The sequence below is a fragment of the Symphalangus syndactylus genome, chromosome X, assembly GCF_028878055.3.
Source record: "Symphalangus syndactylus isolate Jambi chromosome X, NHGRI_mSymSyn1-v2.1_pri, whole genome shotgun sequence".
NCBI lineage: Eukaryota > Metazoa > Chordata > Mammalia > Primates > Hylobatidae > Symphalangus > Symphalangus syndactylus.
The window spans coordinates 79,308,520-79,336,302 of NC_072447.2; the positions used below are offsets into that span (position 1 = coordinate 79,308,520).

The 27,783-nt window shown below is 41.1% G+C and overlaps 1 protein-coding gene across 2 annotated transcripts in view; it reads left to right on the forward strand.

Annotated features, from left to right (window-relative positions):
- Positions 1-297: 297 nt before the first annotated feature.
- Positions 298-27,783, forward strand: part of OGT (O-linked N-acetylglucosamine (GlcNAc) transferase) — a 43,060-nt gene continuing 15,574 nt past the window's right edge. Inside the window, exons 1-14 of one of the 2 annotated variants that reach the window (XM_055268542.2) lie at positions 298-722; positions 3,555-3,735; positions 5,191-5,434; positions 11,841-11,909; positions 15,180-15,296; positions 21,768-21,847; positions 22,419-22,614; positions 23,180-23,320; positions 23,903-24,003; positions 24,175-24,328; positions 24,418-24,519; positions 24,701-24,880; positions 26,461-26,619; positions 26,767-26,856. In XM_055268542.2, coding sequence (XP_055124517.1) covers positions 686-722; positions 3,555-3,735; positions 5,191-5,434; positions 11,841-11,909; positions 15,180-15,296; positions 21,768-21,847; positions 22,419-22,614; positions 23,180-23,320; positions 23,903-24,003; positions 24,175-24,328; positions 24,418-24,519; positions 24,701-24,880; positions 26,461-26,619; positions 26,767-26,856 — 1,851 coding nt within the window. In that variant the 5' untranslated portion in view covers positions 298-685. The remainder of the gene's footprint in view (positions 723-3,554; positions 3,736-5,190; positions 5,435-11,840; positions 11,910-15,179; positions 15,297-21,767; positions 21,848-22,418; positions 22,615-23,179; positions 23,321-23,902; positions 24,004-24,174; positions 24,329-24,417; positions 24,520-24,700; positions 24,881-26,460; positions 26,620-26,766; positions 26,857-27,783) is intronic. The other variant, XM_055268543.1, reaches the window with a different exon arrangement.

Here is a 27,783-nt window from a genome sequence, read left to right on the forward strand (position 1 = left end):
GAGGCAATCTTCTGAATTGACTGGCTCAGAATTGATCCGTGAGAGTCGTAACCATCCGTTTCTGTACGAATACAGCTGATAAACTTTTTTAGACGCCTTTGGCATTTATGTTTAAAACGACACCACCTGCTAAGTAACACTCTTCCTAATCGCCGTGGCAAAAATGTATCCGTCCTGTGTGTGTGTGTGTGTGTGTGTGTTTGTTTGTTTGTTTTTACCCTGCCGCTACACTCTTAAGAAACTTGGCCGCTTCCGCCCCGGAGAGTGCTCTAACCGCGAGTCGGGTTGACAGGGCTGCTCGCATGCGCGGTCTCCACCGTGGTGTTTGTCGCAATGGGCGCTGCGCGGAGGACTACATGGAATCTCGACTTTGCAGCTTGAAGTCATTTTGTTGGCGGCGCTGGTTACAGGCTACCTCCGCGCGGGCACTTGATTGTAACAGAAAGTAGTTCCGGCCCGTGTTGTTTCGGCCGAGGAGCCGTCGCCGCCATTTCAAGACCGTACTAGGTAGATGGCCAGCTAGAGTTCCCAGGGTACGAAGTCTGTAACTGCTGCCGCCGCTCAAGCCCTCCAGAGCATTGCTACGGCTGCTGCCCTTGTACTACTACCTCCAAATACGTTCTTGCCGGTAGTGGCGGCAGCAGGACCAATTACCTCTTTTTTGCTTTCCCTCGAGAAGCTCCAGATGGCGTCTTCCGTGGGCAACGTGGCCGACAGCACAGGTACCGGTGTCCCGTTCTACTTTGGCAGATGCCCCCTTGGGGTCTCGCGCCGTCCTCTACCTTGTATCACTCCTTCCCTCCCTTCCCTCGTACCATCCCCATTACATCAGTGACATTGCTGAGCTTTTTGTGGTCTACTGGCATCTGATCACATCGGGTTTTCTACTGTCGTCCGCTTCCCGAACATTTTCTCCTCCTCCCTTGCTTGCTTTTTGCTGCCTTTCTTGCTTTGTTTTTATTTCGTAAATGTTCTAGCTTTCCACTTTCTCCGGGCACTTCTGTCACACGTGCGCGCTTAGAATGTCGTGGAATGGACTGCATTGGAATCCCTGCCCTTTCACTCCTTTGCAGCGGTTTTCTTCCCTAATTTCAGCTCATCGCCTCTCCTTTTTACCCTCCATCTCCCCCGTCATCTCCCCCTCCAGTCTTTTCCCCTTAGCCAGATTTGGTCCTTCTCTGCCAATCTAGGGTGGGGGTGCCGTTCCGATGTAATCATATCCTCACTTTGCATCACCCGAGGACGAGCAAAAGCTCGTCGATGGTGCCACAAGTCACCTCGAGAAGAGGGGACATTGAGCAGCACCACCCTAGGCAGTGCCTTTCTGGTGTTCTTTCGGTTGAGCGGTCCCGGTTTAGATTGGAAATTTCCAGGGGTTTCCTTTGCCATCGCCCAATTCCACCGCTGCCCTCAGCCTGGATTTCCCACCCTGTCCGCGGGGAACCACACCCTTCCCTTACGCGAGGTTGCCAGCCCTACTGTTCACTTCCTATCCTTGGGGGAGAAACCACCCCGATGCTCCTGCTTTGGCGTTGACCACCCTGCCCGCCCAATTCTCGCTTTGTGTTACTTTCTCGATGTATTCCTCCGCCGCCGCCTCTGGGTCTGCCATCCCCATTCTTCAGCCCAGTATCTCTTTATTCACAGGGTGTAATATTTTTTTAAGTTTCCATCCCTGCTTGAAGAGTTTGTAAAGCAACTGGAGTGTAGCTGCACAAGTACAAGGCGGTTGCCCTTTTAGACACTTCGGTCGCGAGCATTTGGTACTAAAAATACGAAAACAACCAAATTATAGGAGTGTCCTTCAGCTGCCTTTCCATATTGAGGCGATTTGGGCGGAAGGGGGTGGGGAATTGGGCTGCGCTTCTGAGGTTTCCCGCGAGGTAATTTTTTGGTTGTTTCTCAGCTGAGATGTGTGGAGGGTTTTAGTTGCTGTTTCTGGAAGTTGTGCTGTAAGTAGTAGGTGAATCGTCAATAGTGTCTTATCCGTAATTGTAGGGAGTGGGATTAATAATTAGTCCGTGCTCCTCTCCCCACGTCTCCACCGTGATTTTCAAAGGTTTAAGATTTTGTACTGGATTCTGTACTAGCTTGCCCTTTTTAATGTGTTATTTATTTGAGGAAGCTGTCGTTTCAAGTGTTAAAATAGATAAGCGGCATTGAAAAGTGACAAAGTAATGTGTGAAAACAAGGAGCCTAGGAAGTTCTAGAGACTTAGCTAAAAATGTAATTTTAGTTTCTATTAAAGATATAACCTCTCCCAGATGTGGATGCAAGTCTCAATGCTCTTTGTGTTGGTGGTCAGCTGTGCATTCTGTCAGGAAATTTACTTTGCTTTCCTCAGTATCCGGAACACTCATCAGCTCTAATGATTGGGGAGCTGGGCTCAAATTTGAACTAGTCACCTTAACCTTGGTAGAATTAAATAATTTGTCCATGGTTTCCCATTTCAACCAGCTAGTGAAGTGCTACGGTCGAATTCCCAGTTTAAGTATTGACAGTTGTGACAAGCAGTTTTTTTTCCCCTCTCTGGGCTTTAGCTATATCCTTTAAAGATCTTTATGTATCTGGATTAAGTCACTTGCAGCGAAGTGCTTTTATTTATTCATTATGTTGCGCTTTATCAAATATATTTTAGCGTCCATCCTCCCTCCCCCCCAACGTTTTGACCATTGCCGTTGCAGGTAACTGCCTGGTTTATATAGGCTTGTTTGCAGTGTCGTAATCCTTTTGTCAATACCAGAGCTGTTTGGAAAATGTTAGTGCTAAACCAACGTGGGTGGGATTTAGCCAATTTAGTCTCCTTGTGAGTTTGGGATGGTAGAGGAGCAGTGTAATCTTGGGTCTTTATTTAAAATGTTTGATGACCCCTTTAACTATGTTGGCTGTTGACAAATGACAAACATCTTGTTTATCGGCTGTTTTAAAAATAGCACTTTGACTTTTTGGTTTTTCCCTTAGGCTCGTTTCTATTTGTCTTTTTAAAGAATTAAATTCTGAAATATACAAACATTGATATAATTTAAAGAGTTAACACATCTGGTGTCCTCACTGAGGTTAAGATTGATAGATTATTACCGGTACTCTACTTCAACAAATCCAACCTGAAATATGGCACAAAATATTAAGTTTCCCAATGTGTTATTCTGATATTAAGTCTTTGTGACCTTGCAAATCACACGTCTGACCTTTTGTTTCTGTATGTTAACTAAGGTATAAGGAATAATGTTCAGTGAATCCTTAGATGCTACCTATGATTTATAATTTAAAAGTACAAAGTATTTTTGGTCATAAAATGTAATCTCATATGGAAGTAAATATTCCTTTCTAGTTTGGGAAAGAAAGTATTAATGGGTGAATTCCAAAAATGCCAATTCTGCACTTGATGTTAACTTGGAGATATAAATAACGTGCAGAACACTCTAGTGCTTTACATAGTTTCAAGCATTTCCATTTTTAAGTTAAATATACCATATTTTTACATTTTTTTGGTTTACATTTCTAACTTTTTGTTTTCCCCCCTCCTTCCCTCAAATGTTTTGATGATTCTCCAGAACCAACGAAACGTATGCTTTCCTTCCAAGGGTTAGCTGAGTTGGCACATCGAGAATATCAGGCAGGAGATTTTGAGGCAGCTGAGAGACACTGCATGCAGCTCTGGAGACAAGAGCCAGACAATACTGGTGTGCTTTTATTACTTTCATCTATACACTTCCAGTGTCGAAGGCTGGACAGGTAGGAGATGTTGGGGTACCTGCTCGTGATTGCTGCCTCTGGGTGCTGAGCTTGAAAAATGATACTTAAATATTTGAACTTGAAATTTTTCCAGTACCGGGTTTCAACTGAGCCGCCAACGCACATCTGCTCTCTTGCCCACTTGTGACATGCCCAGCTGCCAGTTTTTCTCCTTCCTTTGTGGTGGTGGTTATATTATCAGTATGACTAGGGACCTTTTCTAGATTCTTCTACCTGGGTCTACTGCTTTCTAGACTCTGTTCAGGTAATAAAGTATTATCAATGTATATCTGAGCATCCAGTCTCCCTTTCATGAGACCTGTCAGTTTGAGGGACTGAAATGCTCAGAAATGATGGTTATGTATGCTGTGGCAGGAGATGCATACCTGAAGTTTCGTTGTTTGGTGTGTTGCTTTTAGTTAATCAGTTGAATCAAAAGGGAAGAATTTGTGTTCCTGTCCTTTTAATAATTGTCATTCTGGCATATTTAGACACTTAAAGATGTGCATCATTAAATCTTAAATGTAAAATGAGACTCGTGCACATAGCTTTTCATTTTTCATCTTAATGATCATGATTTCCAATGTGGTGGGTTTTTTTTTTTTTTTTTGAGATGGATTTTCGCTCTTGTTGCCTAGGCTGGAGTGCAGCGGCGCCATCTCGGCTCACCGCAACTCTGCCTCCTGGGTTCAAGCGATTCTTCTGCCTCAGCCTCCTGAGTAGCTGGGATTACAGGCATATGCTACCACGCCCAGCTAATTTTTGTATTTTTAGTAGAGACGGGGTTTCTCCATGTTGGTCAGGCTGGTCTCGAACTCCCGACCTCAGGTAATCTGCTCGCATTGGCCTCCCAAAGTGCTGGGATTACAGACGTGAGCCACCGCGCCCGGCCAATGTGGTAGTTTTGTAATAAGACTCTAGTTAGAATTTTTTTTTTTTTTTTTTGAGATGGTGTTTTGCTCTTGTCACCCAGGCTGGAGTGCAGTGGCGCAATCTCAGCTCACTGCAACCTCCGCCTCCTGGGTTCAAGCGATTCTCCTGCCTCAGCCTCCCGAGTAGCTGAGATTACAGGCATCCGCCATCATGCGTGGCTAATTTTTTGTATTTTTAGTAGAGACGGGGTTTCACCATATTGGCCAGGCTGGTCTCGAATTCCTGACCTCAGGTGATCCTCCCGCCTCAGCCTCCCAAAGTGCTGGGATTACAGGCGTGAGCCACTGCGCCCGGCCAATAATTTTATTTAATAAGAAAAAGCTTTTCATTTTGAAATCTAGAATACCTCCACTTTTGAAAATCTTTGATTTCCCAAATTTTTCTTGATATGCACTAGTTAAAAGATAAGGTATTATATAATGAGCAATAGCACAGATCTCAAACTGTTTGAGTTGCATATGGGCCATACCTTCTTTTCTGTAACGTTCATACCCATGCATTAACACTTCTCACCTTTTCCAGATCTGCTCACTTTAGCACTCTGGCAATTAAACAGAACCCCCTTCTGGCAGAAGCTTATTCGAATTTGGGGAATGTGTACAAGGAAAGAGGGCAGTTGCAGGAGGCAATTGAGCATTATCGACATGCATTGCGTCTCAAACCTGATTTCATCGATGGTTATATTAACCTGGCAGCCGCCTTGGTAGCAGCGGGTGACATGGAAGGGGCAGTACAAGCTTACGTCTCTGCTCTTCAGTACAATCCTGTGAGTAAAATTTTAATGGTTACTTTCCCTTCCTAGAAACCCAGAAAGAAACATAGTGTGATATTTCAGACACTAAAGTAGGTTTTCACAGGGAATAAAGTCAAAAGTTTAAAAACGCTTATGTACTTAAAATGGTGAAATTGCTTTTAGCTGGTCTGTGTTATGCTAAAATATTTGTTTTATTTAGCAAGTTAAAAAGTATAAAAATTCTTATTGCAAGAAACTACATCAATTTTAAAATAACACCTATAAAGTACAGGGCACATGACTTTTTTTCTGTTGTGATTAACTTTGGATAAATTCTGATAAGTGTTTGCAAGTTAATTGATTTTCAAGGAATGGTGGATAATGGGTCTTAATCTGTAAAATCTGTAATATAAAATAGTTTAAAACAAGATGCCACTATATGGAATGATGTGAAAACTAGACTACAAAATTTCTTCCTCAATATCCTATTCTCTTTTCTTTCAGTGTAATTAGAAGTGATAGAATTTAGATGATACTACTTACACTGGGCTTTCGATTAGTTTAAAAAATTTTTTTGTCTAAGTTGCAGATGTGTTCTGGGAACAAATGAGGCTCAGCTGGCAGACCTTAAATTCATACTGTGTTTAGGATCTCTGAAAGATACAAAAACATAAGACTTTCCCTCAGAACTTATGATGTAGTTAGAGAAAGTAGATGTAAACTTAAGAGGTAAGTGATAGTGGAGTTATAGAAATCTAGAAAAAGTTCCCAGGTTACATTGTCAACATTCAGTTTTGTAACCAACCTGGAAATGGCTAATAGTTTATTTTAGCTACCATTTACTGAAAGTCTGTGTGGTCAGACACTCTACTGGCAGCTTCAAATGATTGGTCTTAGTTAATCCTCACAATAATTCTTCAAAATAGATGATATTATTTCTGATTTTTATCAATTAAAAACCATGGACTCAGAGTTATGTGGCTTTCTTGGGGACAAAGCTAGTAATGAAGTATTAATAGATATTGAAACCTGAGTCTGAATATCCTCAAAGCAAATGTTGAAGTGAAAAGAAATAAAAGTAGGATGATGTGCCCAGAGGGCACCCACCTATCAAAGCAGCCCTTGAGCACAGTTAAAAAACCATTGATCATATCCTGCTCTCCCTTATTTTTTGGTTAGGAAACTGAAACCAAATTTAGTAGTTTGCTCAAAGATCCGAAGTCACTTCTCATGATGACATCTATTAACAATTTTTGTAGTTAATTTTGAGAGTTTAAACATGTCCTTTTTAAAAAATCCATTGCTTTAAAAAATTTTTTTCTTAAGAGATGGAGTCTTGCTATGTTGCCCAGGCTGTACTCATGCTCCTGGGCTCAAGCAATCCTCCTGCCTCAGCCTCCAGAGTAGCTGAGACTATAGGTGTGTGCCACCACACCCAGCTTCTAAATTTATTGGTTTTTGAATGGATACAGTGAATACTTGCAGCTAGCACTCTCGGAGGTAGCAAATGAAACTAATTTCTTGTCTATCTTTTCTGAGACACTCAGTGTGTAATATGTACATTTGAGTGACTTTTTGTAAGTTTTATTGCAATACTAATCTAGCTAGTTACCCACATAAAGTTTTAGGGAGCCCGGCATGTGCTGCCACTGGGCCTTGGACCCCATTTTTCCCAGGGTTCACCTCTGTACCCAGTTGTCACAGTAAGTTCTTTCCCTTTATTAATCAGGTTGATTCTACTCGTGTTGATAGTGTACCCTCTCACACAGCTGTGGTTCTTGCCATCTTTAATGCCCTTGGCTCAGATTTCCAGTTGCCTATGTGTGTAGCAGAGCAGTCATTGCTACTAATAGTGTACCCAAGCAGTAGGACTATGCTGAGAAGGAAAACTAAAGTGAGAGATGGAACCATGCTATTTAATATCTAACCTGCTGTTAGCAGGAAGCTTATTATTGTACCCTACCAAGGAAGTGAGATAGTACTAAAATAAATCATGGGATTACCTCTTGAATGCATTGAATGGCCATGTGTTGTCATCTGGTTCTATGTTTCTTCTAGTGGAAGGTGCTGCTTTACTTATTACTGTTTTTACCACTAAGAATGAAAATGGGATTGTGCAAATTCCCTTGATTTCAACTAAACATGCCATAGTGATCATATATTAATTTATTTCAGGATATCTAAAGTCTTAACTAGGTTTAAACTTACTGTCAAATGCCCATTGTCAGTTCAGTACTGGTAGAATCTTGCGTCTGTTCCTTATGTTCTTGTTGACAGTGCTTAAATGCATCATTAGTACATTGTGTGCTTGAATCATAGATGTAGTTGACATTCTATGAAAAATGGTTAAAGAAACTCAGGTTATTTCGGTTTTGCAGCAGTGAAAGAGTAGAATGTTAAGGTAGTATCTTTGGTAACCTTGGTAACTGTTTTCAACAGTGTTTATCTTTTTAAGTTAATATGTCAATTTATAAGTTGTTCTCTGTGACTTGATTATAGAAATTATCTTTGAGACAGCTATGTCATTTTTTTCATTCTGAATTATCTTCTATAATGTTGGGTGTTTTCATAATTTTGGTAAGATTTTAGTCTGTTGTATTTTTTTTTTTTTTTTTGGAGACGGAGTTTTGCCCTCGTCACCCAGGCTGGAGTGCAGTGGCGTGATCTCGGCTCACTGCAACCTCTGCCTCCTGGGTTCAAACGATTCTTCTGCCTCAGCCTCCGAGGTAGCTGGGATCACAGGTGCCCGCCACCACGCCTGGCTAATTTTTTGCATTTTTAGTAGAGATGGGGTTTCACCATGTTGGCCAGGCTCATCTTGAACTCCTGACCTCAGGTGATCCGCCTGCTTCAGCCTCCCAAAGTGCTGGGATTACAGGCGTGAACCACTGTGCCTGGCCAGTCTGTTGTATTTGAAGGTGTTATTGCAGATAGCACCTTGCAGTGACAGCACGTGTTCTTTTATATGATGACTCACTAGAGTTGCCTATACCTGGCAATTCCTTTTACAAATTATGTATAAGATTGTCCTTTCTGTAACGGCCATAATCCTGAGTTGATCTAAACAGGTCTGTTTCTGAATCTATAGGTTGTTGAATTGTTGCTTGTGCTTTGATTGTGGATGCACAGAACAGAGAGCTGCTGGCATCCTGGCCATCATGTGTGTTCCTGTCATGTTATTTGTTACTTGTTACTGCTGAGCGTCTCTTATACAGCTGCACTGTAGAAAACCATACATTTCGATTCTTCTCTGTTCTGCTTTTTGTTAAGGTTGCTGTGCAAATGTCACATTTAAATATGTGAGTGCTTATTGTGCATACAATGCTTTGTTAGGAATTGGGGAGATGTGTTATGGGGGAAGTTGCGGGTTGTAATATAAGACAGGACCTGACCCATAAAGGAAAAAATGGTGTAAGTTCCTCGGATGATAATTGTTGGAGAGTATTAATCAGAAGATTTCCTCGAGTGGGTGCTTATGACCTAAGCATTCTGTAGGAAGGTAAATAGCAAGTAGACTTCCTTGGCTGAAGTGGTGAGTCAAGTAGTAACAAGAAGTGAATGTAGTAGAGGAGAGTCAATTGGAAGATTTATAAAGAATAGAGAGGCTGAGGAGTTTGAATTTAATTTGAGAGGCAATTGAGAATTACTGTAGGTTTTTATCGACCTGATTTTACTTCATATGTATGTACGTGTCTAGATGTTGTGGCTGGTGGAGGTGGGAGGGTCTAGGAGGAAAGGCAGGAAACTGATGCAGTCTTAGGAGAAATAGTTCTACAGGAAAATCTTGCTCATTTCCATCTCCTTTTATTCTCACGATTTCCCCTTGTATACAGTGCCCTCCTCCTTTGTCTGTTAAAACCCTACTACTACATCCTTCAAGGCCCAGCTTAAACTTCTCTTATGAGCTCATCATCTAGTTCTCTTAAAATTCTTTACTACTGAGTGGGCATTTAGTGTGTGCCTTGTCTTTTCACATAGATTGTAAGCCCCTTGATGATAAGGATTCCATATCTTTTCCCTACAGTTCCAGGCATGTTATTGAATTGAGTAACAGTTTGCCTGAAATGTATTAACCTGGGATGGATAAAATGGGCTAGTTTTGAGAAATAAAATTGTCAAAAACATTTTGATTTGACAGATGAAGCAGAAGTGATGTCTTGGGTTTTGAACTTTTGGGAGAATGGTGGTGCCCTTGCGTTTTCTAGAAATTAGCTGTTCATGCACATAGGTTTGGATCCCCAAACAGGAGAATTGGATTTCACTGTTACATTTAATATGATGTTTTAGCTTTTCCTAAAACTGCCTTATTGATTATCTTATAGTAATCTTGAAGATAATCTATTTTTAACTATGAGCATTGTGTGAACTTGATTTAGTATACTGTAATGGATCTAGATGAGAACAAAATATAGATACACTCTCGGGAGTTAAGTGGCATCCATCCAAGAGTTCATAGAAACTAGAGGGTAATAAAATTATGCAACAGTTGGCTGCTATGTATGGCCATTACAGTCATTGTTGGAGAATTATTGCAAGACTTGTGATTATTATGACTTAGAAAAGGCATAGGAATTGGTAAAAGTCCAAACGTGTATAACCACAATTATCAAGTAGTAGAAGGAGCTTGTATGCATGGATTGGGTTATGCAGTCATGGTCTGTCAAAACAGGGGTAACCCTTTCAGTTTAGAAAAAAACATAACCATACAAAGTAGATAGCAAGATTATATAATTCATTACTTCTGAGAGTATAGTGTTAAAAAGTGCTCAGGCTAATTAGAGGAGAAGTCAAATAAGATTAATGGTACCTTTGATGTTTTGAGGATTAGTATTAGCCTTTTGTGCTTGAAGTGATAGGAGACAACCTTACTCTCTAGGACATCAGTCATTGCTTGAAGGACAGTATTGAGTCAGGGAGATCATGGAACTGACCCAGTATGGCTGACCGTAAGATTGTTGTGTGGCAGCCTGTACTTTGTTGGCAGACTTTTTGGTTCACCTGATGGCTGATACTATACAACCACAAAAGCTGTTTATCAGTAGAATTAAGTGATTTTAGAAACCATAATATAGTTCCAGAGCAAATCATATATATGATGATTTTTCAGCACAGTTGACAAAATTTCACTTTCTAGGACTTAAGTCTCTTTCACCCATGGAACAGTTTGGAATAATAAGCATACTTCCTGTTGTCATTGTTTCTGCCGTTGACTGGTAGATGTGGACTGACAATGGCAAAATAGGGCAAATAAAAATTTAAGCTCACTGTTGTGATAAGTGTCTCATCCAGATGAACGGACTGATGAGTCAGATGACTAGCAGCACAACTGAGCTGCTAATAAAAAGCAGAGTCAACTGCTTTTCATTATTCACCCACTCAACTCTAATGGCACTTAATACTAATGAGTAATCTAGTGGCAGGTGCCAGGATTGAGGCTTTGGTTGGATAATTCTTCTGCCCAATAGTGAAATGAAGTCAGAGTTTCTAAATATGCCTGACAGCCTAAGGGTAGGTTTGCTCATAGGTAGTCATTTGCTAAATACGTTTTTTTCCACTCTGGAAAATTTTCGGTCCTTGATACAGAAGTGATTCATCATAACCTTGAATAACATAGTTGGACAAATATTTGAGATATGTGTGTGTATATATATATGTATATGTATATATTTCCTTTTTTTTTTTTTGTTTTGAGACAAGAGTCTCTGTGGCCCAGGCTGGAGTGCAGTGGCGCGATCTCGGCTGACTGCAGTCACTGCCTCCTGGGTTCAACCGATTCTCCTGCTTAAGCCTCCCAAATAGCTGGGATTACAGGCACACGCCACCATGCCTGGCTAATTTCATATTTTTAGTAGAGATGGGGTTTCACCATGTTGGCCAGGTTGATCTCGAACTCCTGACCTCAGGTGATCCTCCCACCTCGCCCTGGGATTACAGGCATGAGCCACCATACCCAGCCTGATAAATATATATTTTTAATGTGACTGACATTTGGGGTGGAGAGAAAGAAGCTCTAGTAAGGTCCCATAGTATTTTATGTGAAGCTAATGGGGCCAAATGCATTTCAACATTCAGAATTTTTAGGATATTAGAAAGATAATACCATATATAAAACACCCAGAAAAGTCTGGAGCAGCACCTTTTAGTAAAACACATTTATATTTCTGCAGCAAAAGATAGTATTCATACTAAGTGAGATAACTAAATTCTATAAATAGTTTCATGTCACCTCAAGTCAGGTTTAACCCTCAAATGAGTTTTTGGAACTTTTTGGGATTTGGAATTGTGGATAAGGGGTTGTGGTCCTGCACTGAAGTTTGTCAGGCAGTATCTTTAGTTGATAGAATAAAATGGCAGGGAGCTAGATGCTTAAAAGTGATTTCAAGATATTTTTAATTGACAAAGCAGAGTATAATTAATGACAGCGTCTCTGGGTTTCTAGGATTTGTACTGTGTTCGCAGTGACCTGGGGAACCTGCTCAAAGCCCTGGGTCGCTTGGAAGAAGCCAAGGTAGGTGTTTGATAGAACACATTTAAACATCAGTATTATGAAAACTTGTACTTTTTGCCAAGTCTTCAACTCTTCACTGAGCTATCTTCACAAAACAGCCCTTTGAAACTGAGGAAAACTGACGGCATGAATCGCCTCAGAATAGAGCAGGGCCAGGCTTTGGCATATCTGTTCTAAATCTGAGGGTAAAGCAAGAACCTGAACATTTTGGAGCCTTTCTGCTGAGCTAGACCATCTTTATAACACTGGGCTCCGTCATGATCTTATGTGGGAATAAATAACATTGCTTCAAATCTGAGGCTTGCCTGCTGGTGACAAGCAGAGCGCCTGTGATTTGGCTCAAGACTCCTATATGATGCAGGTGCCATTGAAAATGCTGCTCTTCTAAGTCCTTTGTGGCTTGTAAGTGGAGAAGAATTTCATCCAAATGTTACCCTGTAATACTGGCATTTAAAATTCTTATTTAACCTTCCTCCCTTCATCTTCCTCACCCTTTTTTCAGTGGAAGAAAGGCTGTTAAAATGATTGCAAATTAATAATTGGAACATCCTGTCCCTTCTTGTCCCCACTCCCTTCCCAAGTTCCTTTTTCCTCTTTTCCAATCCTAGTTGTCTACCTTCTTTTCTTCCTCATTTCCTTCTTTTATTCCTCCCCACCCCAACCCCTTAAAAAAAAGGTCAGAAGGACAAAGCTGGTTTGTTTGGGAAATGGACTGATCGAAAGAAAACTTGCCAAAGTGGAAAGGTGGCTTTTAGCATTCTGTGTTTCCAAATAATGAATTTGAACACCAGGTTGGGTTAATTAAAGCTTTTGGTATAATTTAAAATTAAATTTATAAATGCAGTTGTCTTGTTACAAGCCACCTTACGCAACCGCGCTGCAGGGGTGAGGAGTGGGGAGAAACCAGAATGCTTCTGAAACTCCCACCTGTTGCTCTGAGCCCCACGCGCATGCTAATGCGTGGAGTGTATGCGCAGCGTAGCTGTCTGTTTGACTGCTTCATCCAGGGAGGGAGAAGGCTTTTCAGCACCATCTAATGTTAAAAGGCACTAGTTTTAAGTGCACAGCTCATAAATTCTGCTGACATTTTGGATTAACCTTGTGTAGGTTGCCAGCTAATGAACTGTAATTGATTTCAATCTTAGCTGATAAATCTAATTGGTAATTTATAGAACAAATATTTGATAAGCTCCTATTAATTGTCACCCCACCAAGCGGACAGCTAACATGAATTGCACTTCACTGCAGCTTTAGAGATCGGTTTAGGCTGAGACATTGCGCCTGCCTTAGGTTGCTGACTTCTTTATTTCAGAGCTCTGGAGACACCTAGTTTGAAAAATGTTATTCTGTTTTTTTGTGAGAACTTAGTAAACAAGAAAATACTCTTGAGTGAAATGCAATGTATTTCTTTTGTAATCAGTGCATTTGAAAATTCAAGCCAGCATATTCCTAGTAGATGGAAGCAAAATTAAGTTGTCTTTATAGAAAATGAAGAGCCTTTCTTCCAGCAAAAATCCCTGCTGTATGCAATAGCCCTGATTAACCCTCTCCCTTCTGCATGTTTCCCATATTACAGACTTGAGACTGTCCTCATTCCCATATGTAATAGACATCCAAAGAATTTCAATTGCTTTGTTGAACTTTTACTAATGATCTTGTTTTTATTTTCTCTCTTGTTTTTGGTTTTTCACCATTGATATTGTATTTAGAAGGTTTCAGGTGGGTGAAACCTCCTATTCCATGCGTAAGGTGCCTCGCTGAAGGGAGCTCGAGGCCTGGATCTAGGGCAGACACACAACCTCCTCCTCCTCTTCCAGCAAGGAACGCACCGAAAAGTCACATGATGAGAAATATGGTAACGGGTTTGTAACTGCCACAGCAAAACAATTTGCCTCCATGCCTGAATCTTCTGTCTTGTGGCTTCAGAAACAGCTTAAAATAATTTTATTTACAAGCAAGTTATGTAAGAGAATGTTTTATACTATAGCCACAATTCTGTCAAAGATAAGTAAAAGTTAATTGATATTAAAAATTATTAGAGATAATTTACTTAGTAAAAGCTTCTAACTCTTCTTGTTGTTCATTTTTTTTCCTTTTTTCTTCTTTGTTTGGATTGCAGCATTCTGCTCTTCTGATGATGCGCTGTGACCCTGCAGTAGCGCAAAGGCTGCGCAGCGTTAATGCGCATTGCGTGCGAATGAACCCCTGTGAACGGTTGACTAGATGAGTAATCTGATTGACTGGCTCCCTCAGTCCTATTCTGTAGCCTTTTTGGATAAAATTGGGTTTTAACATACCTCGAGTCCAACTAATCTCATTAAACAAATATTCTCTATGGGCCTGTCTAGTAGATTAATGGATCTGGTTGGCCGTTTGCTGCGTCTAGGGGTGTTCTATGTAGCGCAGCAGTTCGCAGCGATTGCGCAGTGCGATGCTGTTAGGTTGCGCAAGCGATGTTTGCGCTCGCATTACAGGGACCTCAACCTAGGTGCAATCCTGTCATGTGAGGTTTTAGCTTCAGTCCTCCTTGGGAGGCGGGGGCATTGTGAGAATGTAACTTAAAGCCTGGCTTTATGATATCCTACTTGGCAGAAAGACATTTTTCTCCCCAGTAGCATAGTTTTGGTGTTAGTGAGGAACATTGTTGAAGAGCAGCATTTCCCAAAATGTGTTCCATAGTATTCTAATAAAATGCCCAATGAAAGAAGAGTTCCATGGTCAACTAAGTTCAGGGAACCCTGTTATACTATTAAAGGCTTAGGGAAGTCCAGTAAAGAAACCTATTTTCCAAATTTATTTGATCATGAACTCCTTTTTTTTTCAGCCATACCTCTTAACACCTCATAGAACACACTTTGGGAAACAGTGGGAGTAGGAAAACTCGGCCTCAAGTTGCGCCCTCTAGATAGCACTTGAAAACATGACAAGGGCCCGTAGTTTGGATAAGAGAACTCCAGCATAGAGCCTTATAGCAACTGACTTCCCAGTTAAGTCTCAGTGTAAGGGTTGGTCTTTGGTTGGCAGAACTGAACATGGTGGTTTGCACTTGGGTTCTGGTGGCGCAGGCGCAGGAGCAGCCAGCTGTGGCAGCGCATTAGTTTTGGCGCAAGCGAGCCTATGCTGCAGGGTCACTTTTGGCTGGTCAGAGAAGGAATAATGATATCACCTTCTTCCCCCCCTCCCCCCAATCTTTTTTTTTTCCCTTTACAAATTTTCCCCTTTCCCTTTACCTCCTTTCCCTCCCATCTTCTTTCATTAACCCCTCCTAAGGCATGTTATTTGAAAGCAATTGAGACGCAACCGAACTTTGCAGTAGCTTGGAGTAATCTTGGCTGTGTTTTCAATGCACAAGGAGAAATTTGGCTTGCAATTCATCACTTTGAAAAGGTTAGTCATTAAATAATTGGTATTTTTGAAGTGCTTATGCATGTAGTGTTTTTACTAGAACTAAATAATAGGTCTTAACCAGTGACATTATATCTTTGTTTCTCTGGCGGCATAGGTAGTACGTGACTTACAGAGAACAATGATTTGACTTAAATAATTTTTCAACTTGACAATGGTGCAAAAGAGATACACATTCAATAGAAATCATACTTTGAGTACCCATGTAGCCATTCTGGTTTTCCCTTTCAGTACAAGATTCAGTAAATTACATGAGATGCCCAACACACTATTATAAAATAAGGAGGAGGCTGAGGCAGGAGGATCACTGGAGCCCAGGAGTTAGAGGCTGCAGTGAGCTGTGACCATGCCACTGTACTTAGCCTGAGTGACAGAGTGAGACCCTGTCTCTAAGATTAAAAAATAAAAAGGTACCATAAAGACACATGCATGCGTATGTTCATCACTTCACAATAGCAAAGACATGGAATCAACCTATATGCCCATCAACAGTGGGCTAAAGAAAATGTGGTACATATATGCCATGGAATACCATGTAGCCATCAAAAATGAAATCATGTCCTTTGCAGCAACATGGATGCAGCTGGAGGTTATTATCCTAAGTGAATTAGCGCAGGGACAGAAAACCAAATACTGCACGTTCTCACAAGTGGGAGCTAAGCATTGGGTACACATGGACACAAAGGGGAACAATAGACAGTGGGGCTTACTTGAGGGTGGAGGGTGAGAGGAGTGTGAGGGTACAAAAACTACTTACCAGGTACTATGTTCACTACCTGAGTGACAAAATCATTTGTATACCAAATTGCTGTGACACAATTTACCCATGTAACAAACCTGCGTGTGTACCCCAAACCTAAAATAAATGTTGGAATTAAAATAATACTCAAAGTTTTAAAAAAGGGCTTTGTATTAGATAATTTTACCTAACTGTAGGCTAATGTGTTCTGAGCATGTTTAAAATGAGGCTAGGTGGGCCAGGTGTGGTAGCTCACATCTGTGATCCCAGTGCTTTGGGAGGCCGAGGCGGGCAAATTGCTTGAGCTTAGGAGTTGAAGACCAGCCTGGACAACATAACAAGACCCCGTCTCTACAAAAATCAGCTGGGTGTGGTGGTGTGCTCCTGTAGTTCCAGCCATTTGTAGGGCTGAGGTGGGAGGATTGCTTGGGCCTGGGAGCTGGAGGTTGCAGTGAGCCAAGATTGCACCACTGCACTTCAGCCTGGGTGACAAAAGTGAGGCCCTGTCTCAAAAAAAAAAAAAAAAATTAGGCTAAGCTAGGATGTTCACTAAGTGTTATAAATGCATTTTGACTTAAGATATTTTCAACTTATGGGTGTATCGGGACATAACCCCATCCTAAGTTGAGGAACATCTTTATTGCAGCGTTTGCTGGATAGTACATGGTATGGCAGTTTCCAGTTTTGTGTTGAAAATGTACTTTAGGCTGCGTGCAGTGGCTCACACCTGTAATCCAGCACTTTGGGAGGCTGAGGTGGGAGGATTGCTTGAGCCTAGTAGTTTGAGACCAGCCTGGGCAACATAGTAAGACCCTATCTCTACAAAAAATACAAAAAGTAGCCATGTGTGGTGGCACACGCCTGTAGTCACAGCTACTGGGGAGGCTGAGATGGGAGGATCACCTGAGCTTGGGAGTTTGAGTCTGCAGTGAGCTGTGATCATGCCACTGCACTCCAGCCTGGGCGACGGAGTGAGACCCTGTCTCAAAAAAAATGTACTTTAGTAATTAAAAATGATTTTTATAAATGGGCTTTAAAGAAGCAGGGCTTCTTGGTGAAAAGGCAGATTCCAGGTCTGGGGCAGGAAATTTAAAAAAATTTTTGGAATGTCTTGTCATACCAGAAAGCAAGGAAGCTTTGACTTATTACTTTGCATCAAAAGGACTCAGGAAGCAACTTGCTCCCACTGGCTAAAGATGCAGACTTGAGCATCAATAGGAATAATAATTGAAATATACTAAAACTTATCAAATATGTTTAAATCTGTGAGCTCATAATTATGCTAAAAAATTCATTGATCACCTTTGGAAGACTTATAAGGAGGAATTAATTTGGAAAACTGGTTAAAAAGAGAAGAATAAAGTTTTTGAGGAACCTCTATACTAGTTCCCAAAGTGGCTGTACCAATTTATACTTCCCCCATCAGTTACAAGGCTTCCCTTTCTTTACATCCTAACACTTGTTTTTATTCGTCCTTTTGATGATAGCTATACTAACAAATGTAAGATGCTAACTCATGATTTTATTTTGCATTTCCTTGATGATTAGTGATGTTGAGCATATTTTTTATATATCTGCTTGCCATTTGTTTTTTTTGTTTTGTTTTGTTTTTTTGAGATGAGGTCCTGCTCTGTTGCCCAGGCTGGAGTGCAGTGGCGCCATAATAGCTCACTGCAACCTCGAACTCCTGGGCTCAAGTGATCCTCCCACCTCGGCCTCCCAAAGTGATGGGATTACAGGCATGAGCCCCACTGTGTCTGGCCTGTGTCTGGCCTGTACCTCTTCTTTTGAGAAATGTCTGTTTAGATCCTTTGCCCGTATTTTAATGGGCGTATTTGCTAGAGTTGAGTTCCTTATCCCTTTATCAGATATATAGTTTGCAAATGCTTTCTCCTAACCCAGGGTTGCCTATTCACTCTGTGTAATTGTTTCCTTTACTGTGCTGAAGCTTTTTAGTTTGATGCAATCTCATTGCGTATTTTTGCCTTTGTTATCTGTGCTTTATGCTAAGTGAAACCAGGCACAGAAAGTTAGATACTGTATTATGTCACCTATTTGTGGAATCTAAAAAGGTTGATTTCATAGAAACAGAGAGTAGAAGGGTGGTGAGGCTTGGGGGGTGGAGGAGGGATGGGGAAAAGGGAGAAATTGATCAAAGTGCACAAAGTTTCAGTTAGACTGGAGGAATAAGTTTTAGTGATCTGTAGTACTGCATGGTGACCACAGTTGTTAATAATGTATATTTAAAAATTGCAAAAAGAATAGGTTTTTAATGTCCTCAACCACAAAAAAGTAAGTTAGTGAGGTGATGGGTATGTTAATTAGCTTGGTTGACTCTTTCTAAAATGTATACATGGATCAAACCATCACATTGTATGCCATAAATACACACAATTATAGATCAACTTTAAATTTAAAAATTAATAAAGCATTTGTCTTCCCTCTCCTGTATGAACTGGACCATAGAGTAACCCAATAGTTGATAGGGGAAGCTTTTCTTTATAAAAGCATTCTAGCTAATAAGTGAAGAAGGAATGATAGAGTATCACCATTAATAGTAAAAGCATTTAGGCCGGGTGTGGTGGCTCATGCCTGTAATCCCAGCACTTTGGGAGGCCATGGCAGGTGGATCACCTGAGGTCAGGAGTTTGAGACCAGCCTGGCCAACATGGCGAAACCCCGTCTCTACTAAAAATACAAAAATTAGCCGGGCATGGTAGCAGGAACCTGTAATCCCAGCTACTTGGGAGGTGGAGGCAGGAGAATCTCTTGAACCTGGGAGGCAGAGGTTGCAGTGAGCCGAGATTGCGCCATTGCATTCCAGCCTGAGTGACAGAGCAAGACTCCATCTCAAAAAAAAAAAAAGTAAAAGCATTTATCAGTGACGAAAACGAGATACAATGAGGTATTAAGTACCTTGTGGTAAACAATTTCACCGGTGAAGTAGTCTTGCACAAAGAGAAAAGAACACAAACCTAATTAAGCTTCTGGTTCTACCTACCAATTTACAGGAGATATACGGGACAGGAAACATGTTAAAGGACACCACAGGGATGCAGTCAGCAAAATTCAAACTTTGGGAAGCTGACCTTCTTACTTCAACAAATTGTAATAAAAATGGAGATTTAAATTAAACTTTTAGGCTGGGTGCAGTAGCTCACCCCTGTAATCTCAGCACTTTGGGAGGCGAGTGGATCACTCCCAAGCGAGTGGATCACTTGAGGTCAGGAGTTCGAGACCAGCCTGGCCAACATGGTGAAACCCCATCTCTACTCAAAATACAAAAGAAAAAAAAACAGCCGGGTTCGGTGGCGTGTGCCTGTAATCCCAGCTACTTAGGAGGCTGAGGCAGGAGAATTGCCTGAACCCCGGGAAGAGGAGGAGGTTGCAGTGAGCCAAGATCGTGCCACTGCACTCCAGCCTGGGCGACAGAGTGAGTGACACTCCGTTTCCAAAAATAATGAGTGACACTCCGTCTCCAAAAATAAACACACAAACAAACTTTTAAAGGATTAAAAGAAACTCAGAGAGGCACATTGACAAATTATATTGGTCTTATTTGGATCCTGACTCAGTTAATGAGAAATTTGGAGCACTGAATGGATTTTTTTTTTTTTTGAGACAGGGTCTCACTCGATCGCCCAGGCTGAAGTGCAGTGGTGTGATCTTGGCTCACTGCAGCCTTCACCTCCTGGGCTCAAGGGACTCACTTGCCTCAGCCTCCGGAGTAGGTGGGACTACAGGCCTGCACCATCGCGCCTGGCAAACTTTTTGTATTTTTAGTAGAGACAGGGCTTTGCCATGTTCCCAGGTCTTGAACTCCTGAGCTCAGGCAGTCTGCCTGCCTCGGCCTCCCAAAGTGCTAGGATTACAGGCATGAGCCACCACGCCCAGCTGATATTTAATATGAAGGAATTGCTGTCTTTTTTTTTTTTTTTCTGTTAGGTATGATAATGGTATTGTGGTTAGGTTGGGAGGAAAAAGCATTCTTGTGTTGTCCCTGAGATACATATTGAACTATTTTCGAATGGAATATGTCTGAGCTTTGCTTCAAAATGATCTGCAAAGAGGGGGAATAAGTTGGAGTATAGATTAAATAAGATCAAACATGATATATGAATTGTTGAAAATGGATAATGGAGACTTGGACGTGATGTTCCTCTGCTTTTGTATATATTTAAACATTTCTGTTATAAAGTTTAAAAGTTCTTGGGGTGGACATCTATCACTATAGACAATCTAAAATGGATCATGCGGTGTTTACTACAGAGTTGTCATCTAAGTGAAGATGAAGTGTTCTTTATTTTTTTTGAGACCGAATCTTGCTCTGTAGCCCAGGCTGGAGTGCAGTGGCACGATCTCAGCTCACTGCAGCTTCCGCCTCCCAGGTTCAAGCAATTCTCCTGCCTCAGCCTCCTGAGTAGCTGGGATTACAGGTGTGAGCCACCATGCCCGGCTAACTTTTTGTATTTTTTAGTAGAGACGGGGTTTCGCCATGTTGGCCAGGGTGGTCTTGAACTCTGGGCCTCAAGTGATCTGCCTGCCTTGGCCTCCCAAAGTGCTGGGATTACAGGCATGAGCCACTGCGCCCAGCAGATGAAGTGTTCTTTATCAGTCTTCAATAAACACAATTACTCAGTGTCTTAATCAAATACCTTTTCAGTGTGTGTGGTTTTTTTTGTTTTTTTTGTTGTTGTTGTTGGAGACACAGTCTTGCTCTGTTGCCCAGGCTGGAGTGCAGTGGCGCAATCTTGGCTCACTGTAACCTCTGCCTCTCGAGTTCAAGCCATTCTCATGCCTCAGCCTCTCAAGTAGCTGGGACTACAGTTGCACATCACCATGCCCAGGTAATTTTTGTATTTTTAGTAGAGATGGGGTTTCACCATGTTGGCCAGGCTGGTCTTGAACTCCTGACCTCAAGTAGTCCGACCTGGGCCTCCCAAAGTACTGGGATTACACGTGTGAGCCACTGCACCCAGCCGGTGTTTTGATTGAAGTTTGCATTTACTATACTGTAGGAGTATCTTTCTTGATCAATGTTTCTCTTCCTTGGTTAAACGTGAGGAGCTTATAAAAGATCTGGATATCCTGACCCTATCTTCAGAGGGTCTGATTTCACTGGCCTGTGATAGAGCCTAGGTACCTTTTCTAGGAGGTAAATTCTTAATATACTGCCAGGGTTGAGAATCACTGCTCTAGACAACATGACAGCTATTTGGATGACACCGTTTAATGGTTAGTATTTCCTTGAAGTATTGTATCTTACTGTGTATACAGCTCTAATTGCATGTCTTAATAAGGTCTTGCTGAGCATGTAGTTTGTATGCGTACAACTGAGGTATATATTTACCTTTTCAGTAAGAGTTTGCTGCCTCTTTTGCCACTATTTTTCAGAAGAGTTAGACTGGTTAATTGTGAATAAAATAGGGCCAATCATTAGAAGTATTCAGTTTAATGAAATTGGAGCAGGCCCAATTTTTAATTTTTCTCTTCAGGACCCATTTTGCTCATGAGAACATGAGGCATGAGAAGTTATTTTGATAATGTTGAGGTTGGTAAAAATAATGAGAAGGTACTAAATAAATAATTGGTTTATTAAAATGGAATGTAATTGAAAGTCTGCAAGGACCTTGGAGTAAAAAAATTGTAATTGGGAAGTTGATCTGGTGAAATTCTAACTTGCTCTGAGTAACTAACTGTCTTGAAATTTTTAGGCTGTCACTCTTGACCCAAACTTTCTGGATGCTTATATCAATTTAGGAAATGTCTTGAAAGAGGCACGCATTTTTGACAGGTGAGAGAATGTTCTGTTTAATAAATTTTCTTGAATCTTTGTTGTATTGACACTTGACAGTTTGGACCGAAATGATGACAATAGTCCATTGAAACATATTTGTCTTTTCTAGTACGTTGTTCTCTGTCCATGTCCTGTGTTGCCTTTTATTTATAGATGTTGTTTGTTGCCTGACTTTTTGTTGTTGGCTTTCCTCAAAGCCGTTATCTTTCTCATTGGGAGTTTAGTTGAAATTTTTTTATTGTTAAAATGGTTGAAATGGTTCTTTCTTAGACTAAATTATTCCTTTGACCTGATTTAGAAAGCAAAGTAAACCCTGACTTTTAAATTTTTTGTTGTTGTCAGAGGAAAGCCTATTTTTTATGTGGGAGTAGAAAATTTCCCAGTGTAAAGACACATTTTATAAAGGTGTGATTTTGGTTTGAGGTTAAAATATAATACAGCATGAATTATGTAATAATTACAATGACTTGATATATTTTGATATAGTACAGCTTGAATGAGTTGTAACAAACCATCCATTAAGAATGAGTTACATTTTGTGTGTGTATGTGTGTGTGTTTATTTACAGAGCTGTGGCAGCTTATCTTCGTGCCCTAAGTTTGAGTCCAAATCATGCAGTGGTGCATGGCAACCTGGCTTGTGTATACTATGAGCAAGGCCTGATAGATCTGGCAATAGACACCTACAGGCGGGCTATCGAACTACAACCACATTTCCCTGATGCTTACTGCAACCTAGCCAATGCTCTCAAAGAGAAGGGCAGTGTAAGGATTTTTACTCATTCTATTTGTTATCTGGTAGGATTAAGAGTCTTTTCTGGCCAGGTGTGGTGGCTCACACTTGTAATGCCAGCACTTCGGGAGGCCACGATGGGAGGATTGCTTGAGCCTAGGGTTTCGAGACCAGCCTAGGCAACATGACGAAACCCTGTCTCTACAAGAAATACAAAAATTAGCCGGGCATGGTGGCGCACACCTGTAGTCCCAGCTCCTTGGGAGGCCGAGGTGGGAGGATCGATTGAGTCCTGGGAGGTTGAGGCTGCAATGGGCCAAGATTGTGCCACAGCACTCCAGCCTGGGCAACAGAGCGAGACTCTGTCTCAAAAAATCACAAAAACCAAAAAACAGCAAAAAAGGAAAGTCTTTTGTACAAGTATTGAGATGGTATATTGGTTTACTTTAGAGTTTTGGTTGAGGGTAAGAATACCAAAAAATATCAATTTTCTGTAGCATTACCAGCCATTAGGCTTAATTAAGCAATTATTAGAACAGTATCAGTGGAGGCTTTATGATTCTCTACAGTTTTTGAAGACTTTGTTTTGTTTTCTAGGTTGCTGAAGCAGAAGATTGTTATAATACAGCTCTCCGTCTGTGTCCCACCCATGCAGACTCTCTGAATAACCTAGCCAATATCAAACGAGAACAGGGAAACATTGAAGAGGCAGTTCGCTTGTATCGTAAAGCATTAGAAGTATGTGAGGGTGGTGTAGCTGGGCATTTAGCGTGATAGTAGAGGGAAAGCAGTTAAATTTACCATCATCCACCTCTTTTGTAAAAATAGTGGTTGAATCATTTACAAGAGGATTATTCATTGAACTAATAATTGAGTACCTAAGGTATGATGTGAGGCCCTATGTGACATTCCAGAAAATCCCTGCATTCAGAATTCATTATTCTGTGGATAAGATCTGTACAAAAAAATTAAACATTAACCCACAGTTCAAGAGAAGTTACTTATAAGTATATAATCTTAGTGCCTGATGGCTGTATGGTAGTGGTTAGTAGATATGGTAGGAGTTTAGCAGAGAGAGATTTCAGTGGTGTTGGAGTGGTCAGGATAAACTAAGAGGAGAAGAGGTGTACCTCATTATGTTTGAAACAAGAAGAGGTATAAAATAGAGGAAGAGGTAGAATTTGAGAATGAATAGACTTGGAAAAGGTAGAGCCAAGTTTAGGGGTTTAAACGTACTTGAGCAAAGTTCTTAAGGTGGTGAGTTATTACTGCTGCTTTAGCAATTTTTTTAATCTCAGTTATGATCTTGACTCTTTATAGGTCTTCCCAGAGTTTGCTGCTGCCCATTCAAATTTAGCAAGTGTACTGCAGCAGCAGGGAAAACTGCAGGAAGCTCTAATGCATTATAAGGAGGCTATTCGGTAAGAGACATTAACAGCCTTATTTTTAAAATTATTTTTAATTTTAAAATGTTTGACATTTGGCACATTGCAGATGCTGAAATGGCTTTAAATAACAATAGAATAAGTTAGCATTACAGTGGGTTAAAGATTTTTGTATTGGAGAAATAAAACCTTTGGCTTCTCTTTTAGAATCAGTCCTACCTTTGCTGATGCCTACTCTAATATGGGAAACACTCTAAAGGAGATGCAGGATGTTCAGGGAGCCTTGCAGTGTTACACGCGTGCCATCCAAATTAATCCTGCATTTGCAGATGCGCATAGCAATCTGGCTTCCATTCATAAGGTACTACTGTTTATCATAATATGTGCAGTTTAACACCTAAAATTTAATTTTTGGAAGCTTTTTACCGTCCTGCTTTATTTATTTTCCAGGATTCAGGGAATATTCCAGAAGCTATAGCTTCTTATCGCACGGCTCTGAAACTTAAGCCTGATTTTCCTGATGCTTATTGTAACTTGGCTCATTGCCTGCAGGTAAAGAATAACAGGCCAGTAATTGGCTCTCTGTTTTTTGTTGTATGCCATAAGAATCCAAGCCTGACTGGAAATAGTGTTTTTAATAGGCTATCTGACATTACTTTAGGCCAAAGACATATCAAATACTAAATACTGGGATAGGGCTTTCTGGATAATAACTTCTTTTTGCTTTCTCTAGATTGTCTGTGATTGGACAGACTATGATGAGCGAATGAAGAAGTTGGTCAGTATTGTGGCTGACCAGTTAGAGAAGAATAGGTTGCCTTCTGTGCATCCTCATCATAGTATGCTATATCCTCTTTCTCATGGCTTCAGGAAGGCTATTGCTGAGAGGCACGGCAACCTGTGCTTAGATAAGGTGTGATTCTTTTGTTTTAATCTTTTTGTTGTAAACTAAAACACAAATACAGAAAACTCTGCAAATCAAATCTGTGGCTTAATGAATGATTATAAAGTGAACACCACCCAAGTTGAGAAATAAAACTTTTGTGAGCCACTTCAGAACCCCTTCCATTGTGTCCTGAGTATAACCCCCTGCACTTCATAAGATGGAATCCTTAACTCCTTCACTTAAACACTAATGATAGACTAATGGTACTTTTCTTTAAGTTGAAAGCCGTAATTTTTTTTTTCTTTTATCTTTTTTTCTTTCTTTTTGAGTCAGGGCCTTGCTCTGTCGCCCAGGCTGGAGTGCAGCGGTGTGATCATGGCTCACTGCAGCCTCGACCTCCCCGAGTTTAGGTGATCCTCCCACCTCAGCCTCCCGAGTAGCTGGGACTACAGGCGCATGCCACCACATCTAATTTTGTATTTTTTTGTAGAGATGGGGTTTTGCTATGTTGCCCAAGCTGGTCTCAAACCTCTGGGCTCAAGTGATCTGCCCACCTCGCCCTGTCAAAGTGCTGGGATTACAGGTGTGAGCCACTGTGCCTGGCCAGCCATCATGTTTAATGGAGTGCTTGGTATTTTGTATTCACCTTTGAGAATTAGAGCAGTACTTGATCAAGGATTGGATCAAAGGTTGGATAATAGATTGGAGTGCTAGGTGTATTTTTTTTTTTTTTTTGAGACAGTGTCTCTGTTACCCAGACTGCAGTGCAGTGGTGCCATCTCAGCTCACTGCAACCTCTGTCTCCCAGGTTAAAGTGATGCTTGTGCCTCAGCTTCCCGAGTAGCTAGGATTACAGGCGTGTGCCACCACGCCCGGCTAATTTTTGTATTTTTAGTAGAGATGGGGCTTTGCCATGCTAGGCTGGTCTCGAACTCCTGACCTCAGGTGATCCGCCTGCCTCAGCCTCCCAAAGTGCTGGGATTACAGGCATGAGCCACTGCCCCCGGCCATAATTTTGTTTTTAGAAAATGTTTCCCTATAGAATTTTCTAATATGCGGGAGGAAACCATGCACTGTCCATACTGCTTCATACCTACAAGTTTTAGATTTGCTCGCACTTTTTCTTTTTTTTTGGGACAGGGTCTTGCTCTGTTGCCCAGGCTGGAGTACAGTGGCACAACCTTGGCTTACTGCAACCTCCACCCTCCCAGGTTTGGGCGATTCTCCCACCTCAGCCTCCTAGGTAGCTGGGACTACAAGCACGCACCACCACGCCCAGCTAATTTTTTTTTTTTTTTTTTTTACTAGAGATTGGATTTCACCGTGTTGGCCAGGCTGGTCTCGAACTCCTGACCTCAAGCAATCCGCCTCCTTGCCTTCCCAGAGTGCTGGGATTTGCTCATGCTTTATAGATCTCAGGAGCAGGTCAAAGTATGAAGCATATTACATAAAGTGCTGAGGTTGCATCTCTCCGGCAATATTAACTAAATGCTCTGGGCAGACCTTTTTCAACAGGTGTGAGGTATAGGTTTGGTGTGTTTTTCGTCAGTTTTCCTAGATGAAAATTTATGTAGATTTTACTAACAAGCATTGGATTCTGTTGATAGATTAATGTTCTTCATAAACCACCATATGAACATCCAAAAGACTTGAAGCTCAGTGATGGTCGGCTGCGTGTAGGATATGTGAGTTCTGACTTTGGGAATCATCCTACTTCTCACCTTATGCAGTCTATTCCAGGCATGCACAATCCTGATAAATTTGAGGTAAGACTAGTGTTTCTCTAGAATCACTATTTGTTTAAGAAAGAAAAAACCCACAATGTTGGCTTGTCACCATGAGGCATGGAAACCCCGTGTCTTTTGGAAAGATTTGAGCCAGTGTTATTAAATATGCCATGTGCTGCCTTTCAGGTGTTCTGTTATGCCCTGAGCCCAGATGATGGCACAAACTTCCGAGTGAAGGTGATGGCAGAAGCCAATCATTTCATTGATCTTTCTCAGGTAGATGAAACTCTCATACTTTAACTTTTTATTTTGAGCAAGTTTAAATAAAACTATTAGCATATAGTTTATTTTTGATAAGTATTAAATGCTATAATACCACATATAGGCAATTGTGTTGATCTTATTTCCTTGGTCATTTATGTTAATCAGCATGGCTTTTGCCGAGGTTGCAGATGAAACAGAAATGTGTTATGCTTGTGCTTGGACATACAACTTTTCTGGAGATTGAGCCAGCACTTATGACAGAAGATACTTAATAAATATTGACAAAATGGTGACTTGGGAGAAGAATAAATAGGTCTTTTAAAGAAAATAGGGCCGGGTGTGGTGACTCACGCCTGTAATCCCAGCACTTTGGGAGGTCGAGGCGGGCGGATCATGAGGTCAGGAGATGAGACCATCTTGGCTAACATGGTGAAACCCCGTCTCCTACTAAAATACAAAAAAAATTAGCTGGGTGTGGTGGTGCATTCCTGTAATCCCCGCTACTTGGGAGGCTGAGGCAGGGGAATTGCTTGAACCCAGGAGGTGGAGGTTGCAGTGAGCTGAGATTGCACCACTGCACTCCAGCCTGGCAACAGAGCAAGACTCCATCTCAAAAAAAAAAAAAAAAGAAAAAATAGATGAACTATGGTTCATCAGTTTCCACGGGCCTTTGCCTTTGGTTATCTTTATTTCTGTACTTGTTCTATTGTTGTATCCTCTAGGAGCGTAAGTTTTATGATAAATTAAGATTGAAACCTGTGGGGGAATTAATTTGCTGAGTATGTAGGCTACAGTGTTTTCTTTGTAGACTCTATTAGTCACTTTGACTAATAGAGATAATATACTCTTTATATAGTGTGTGTGTGTACACACATGTATGTATGTACATACACATGCAGGTATGGTATGTATGCATATATATAAAAATATACATGTGTA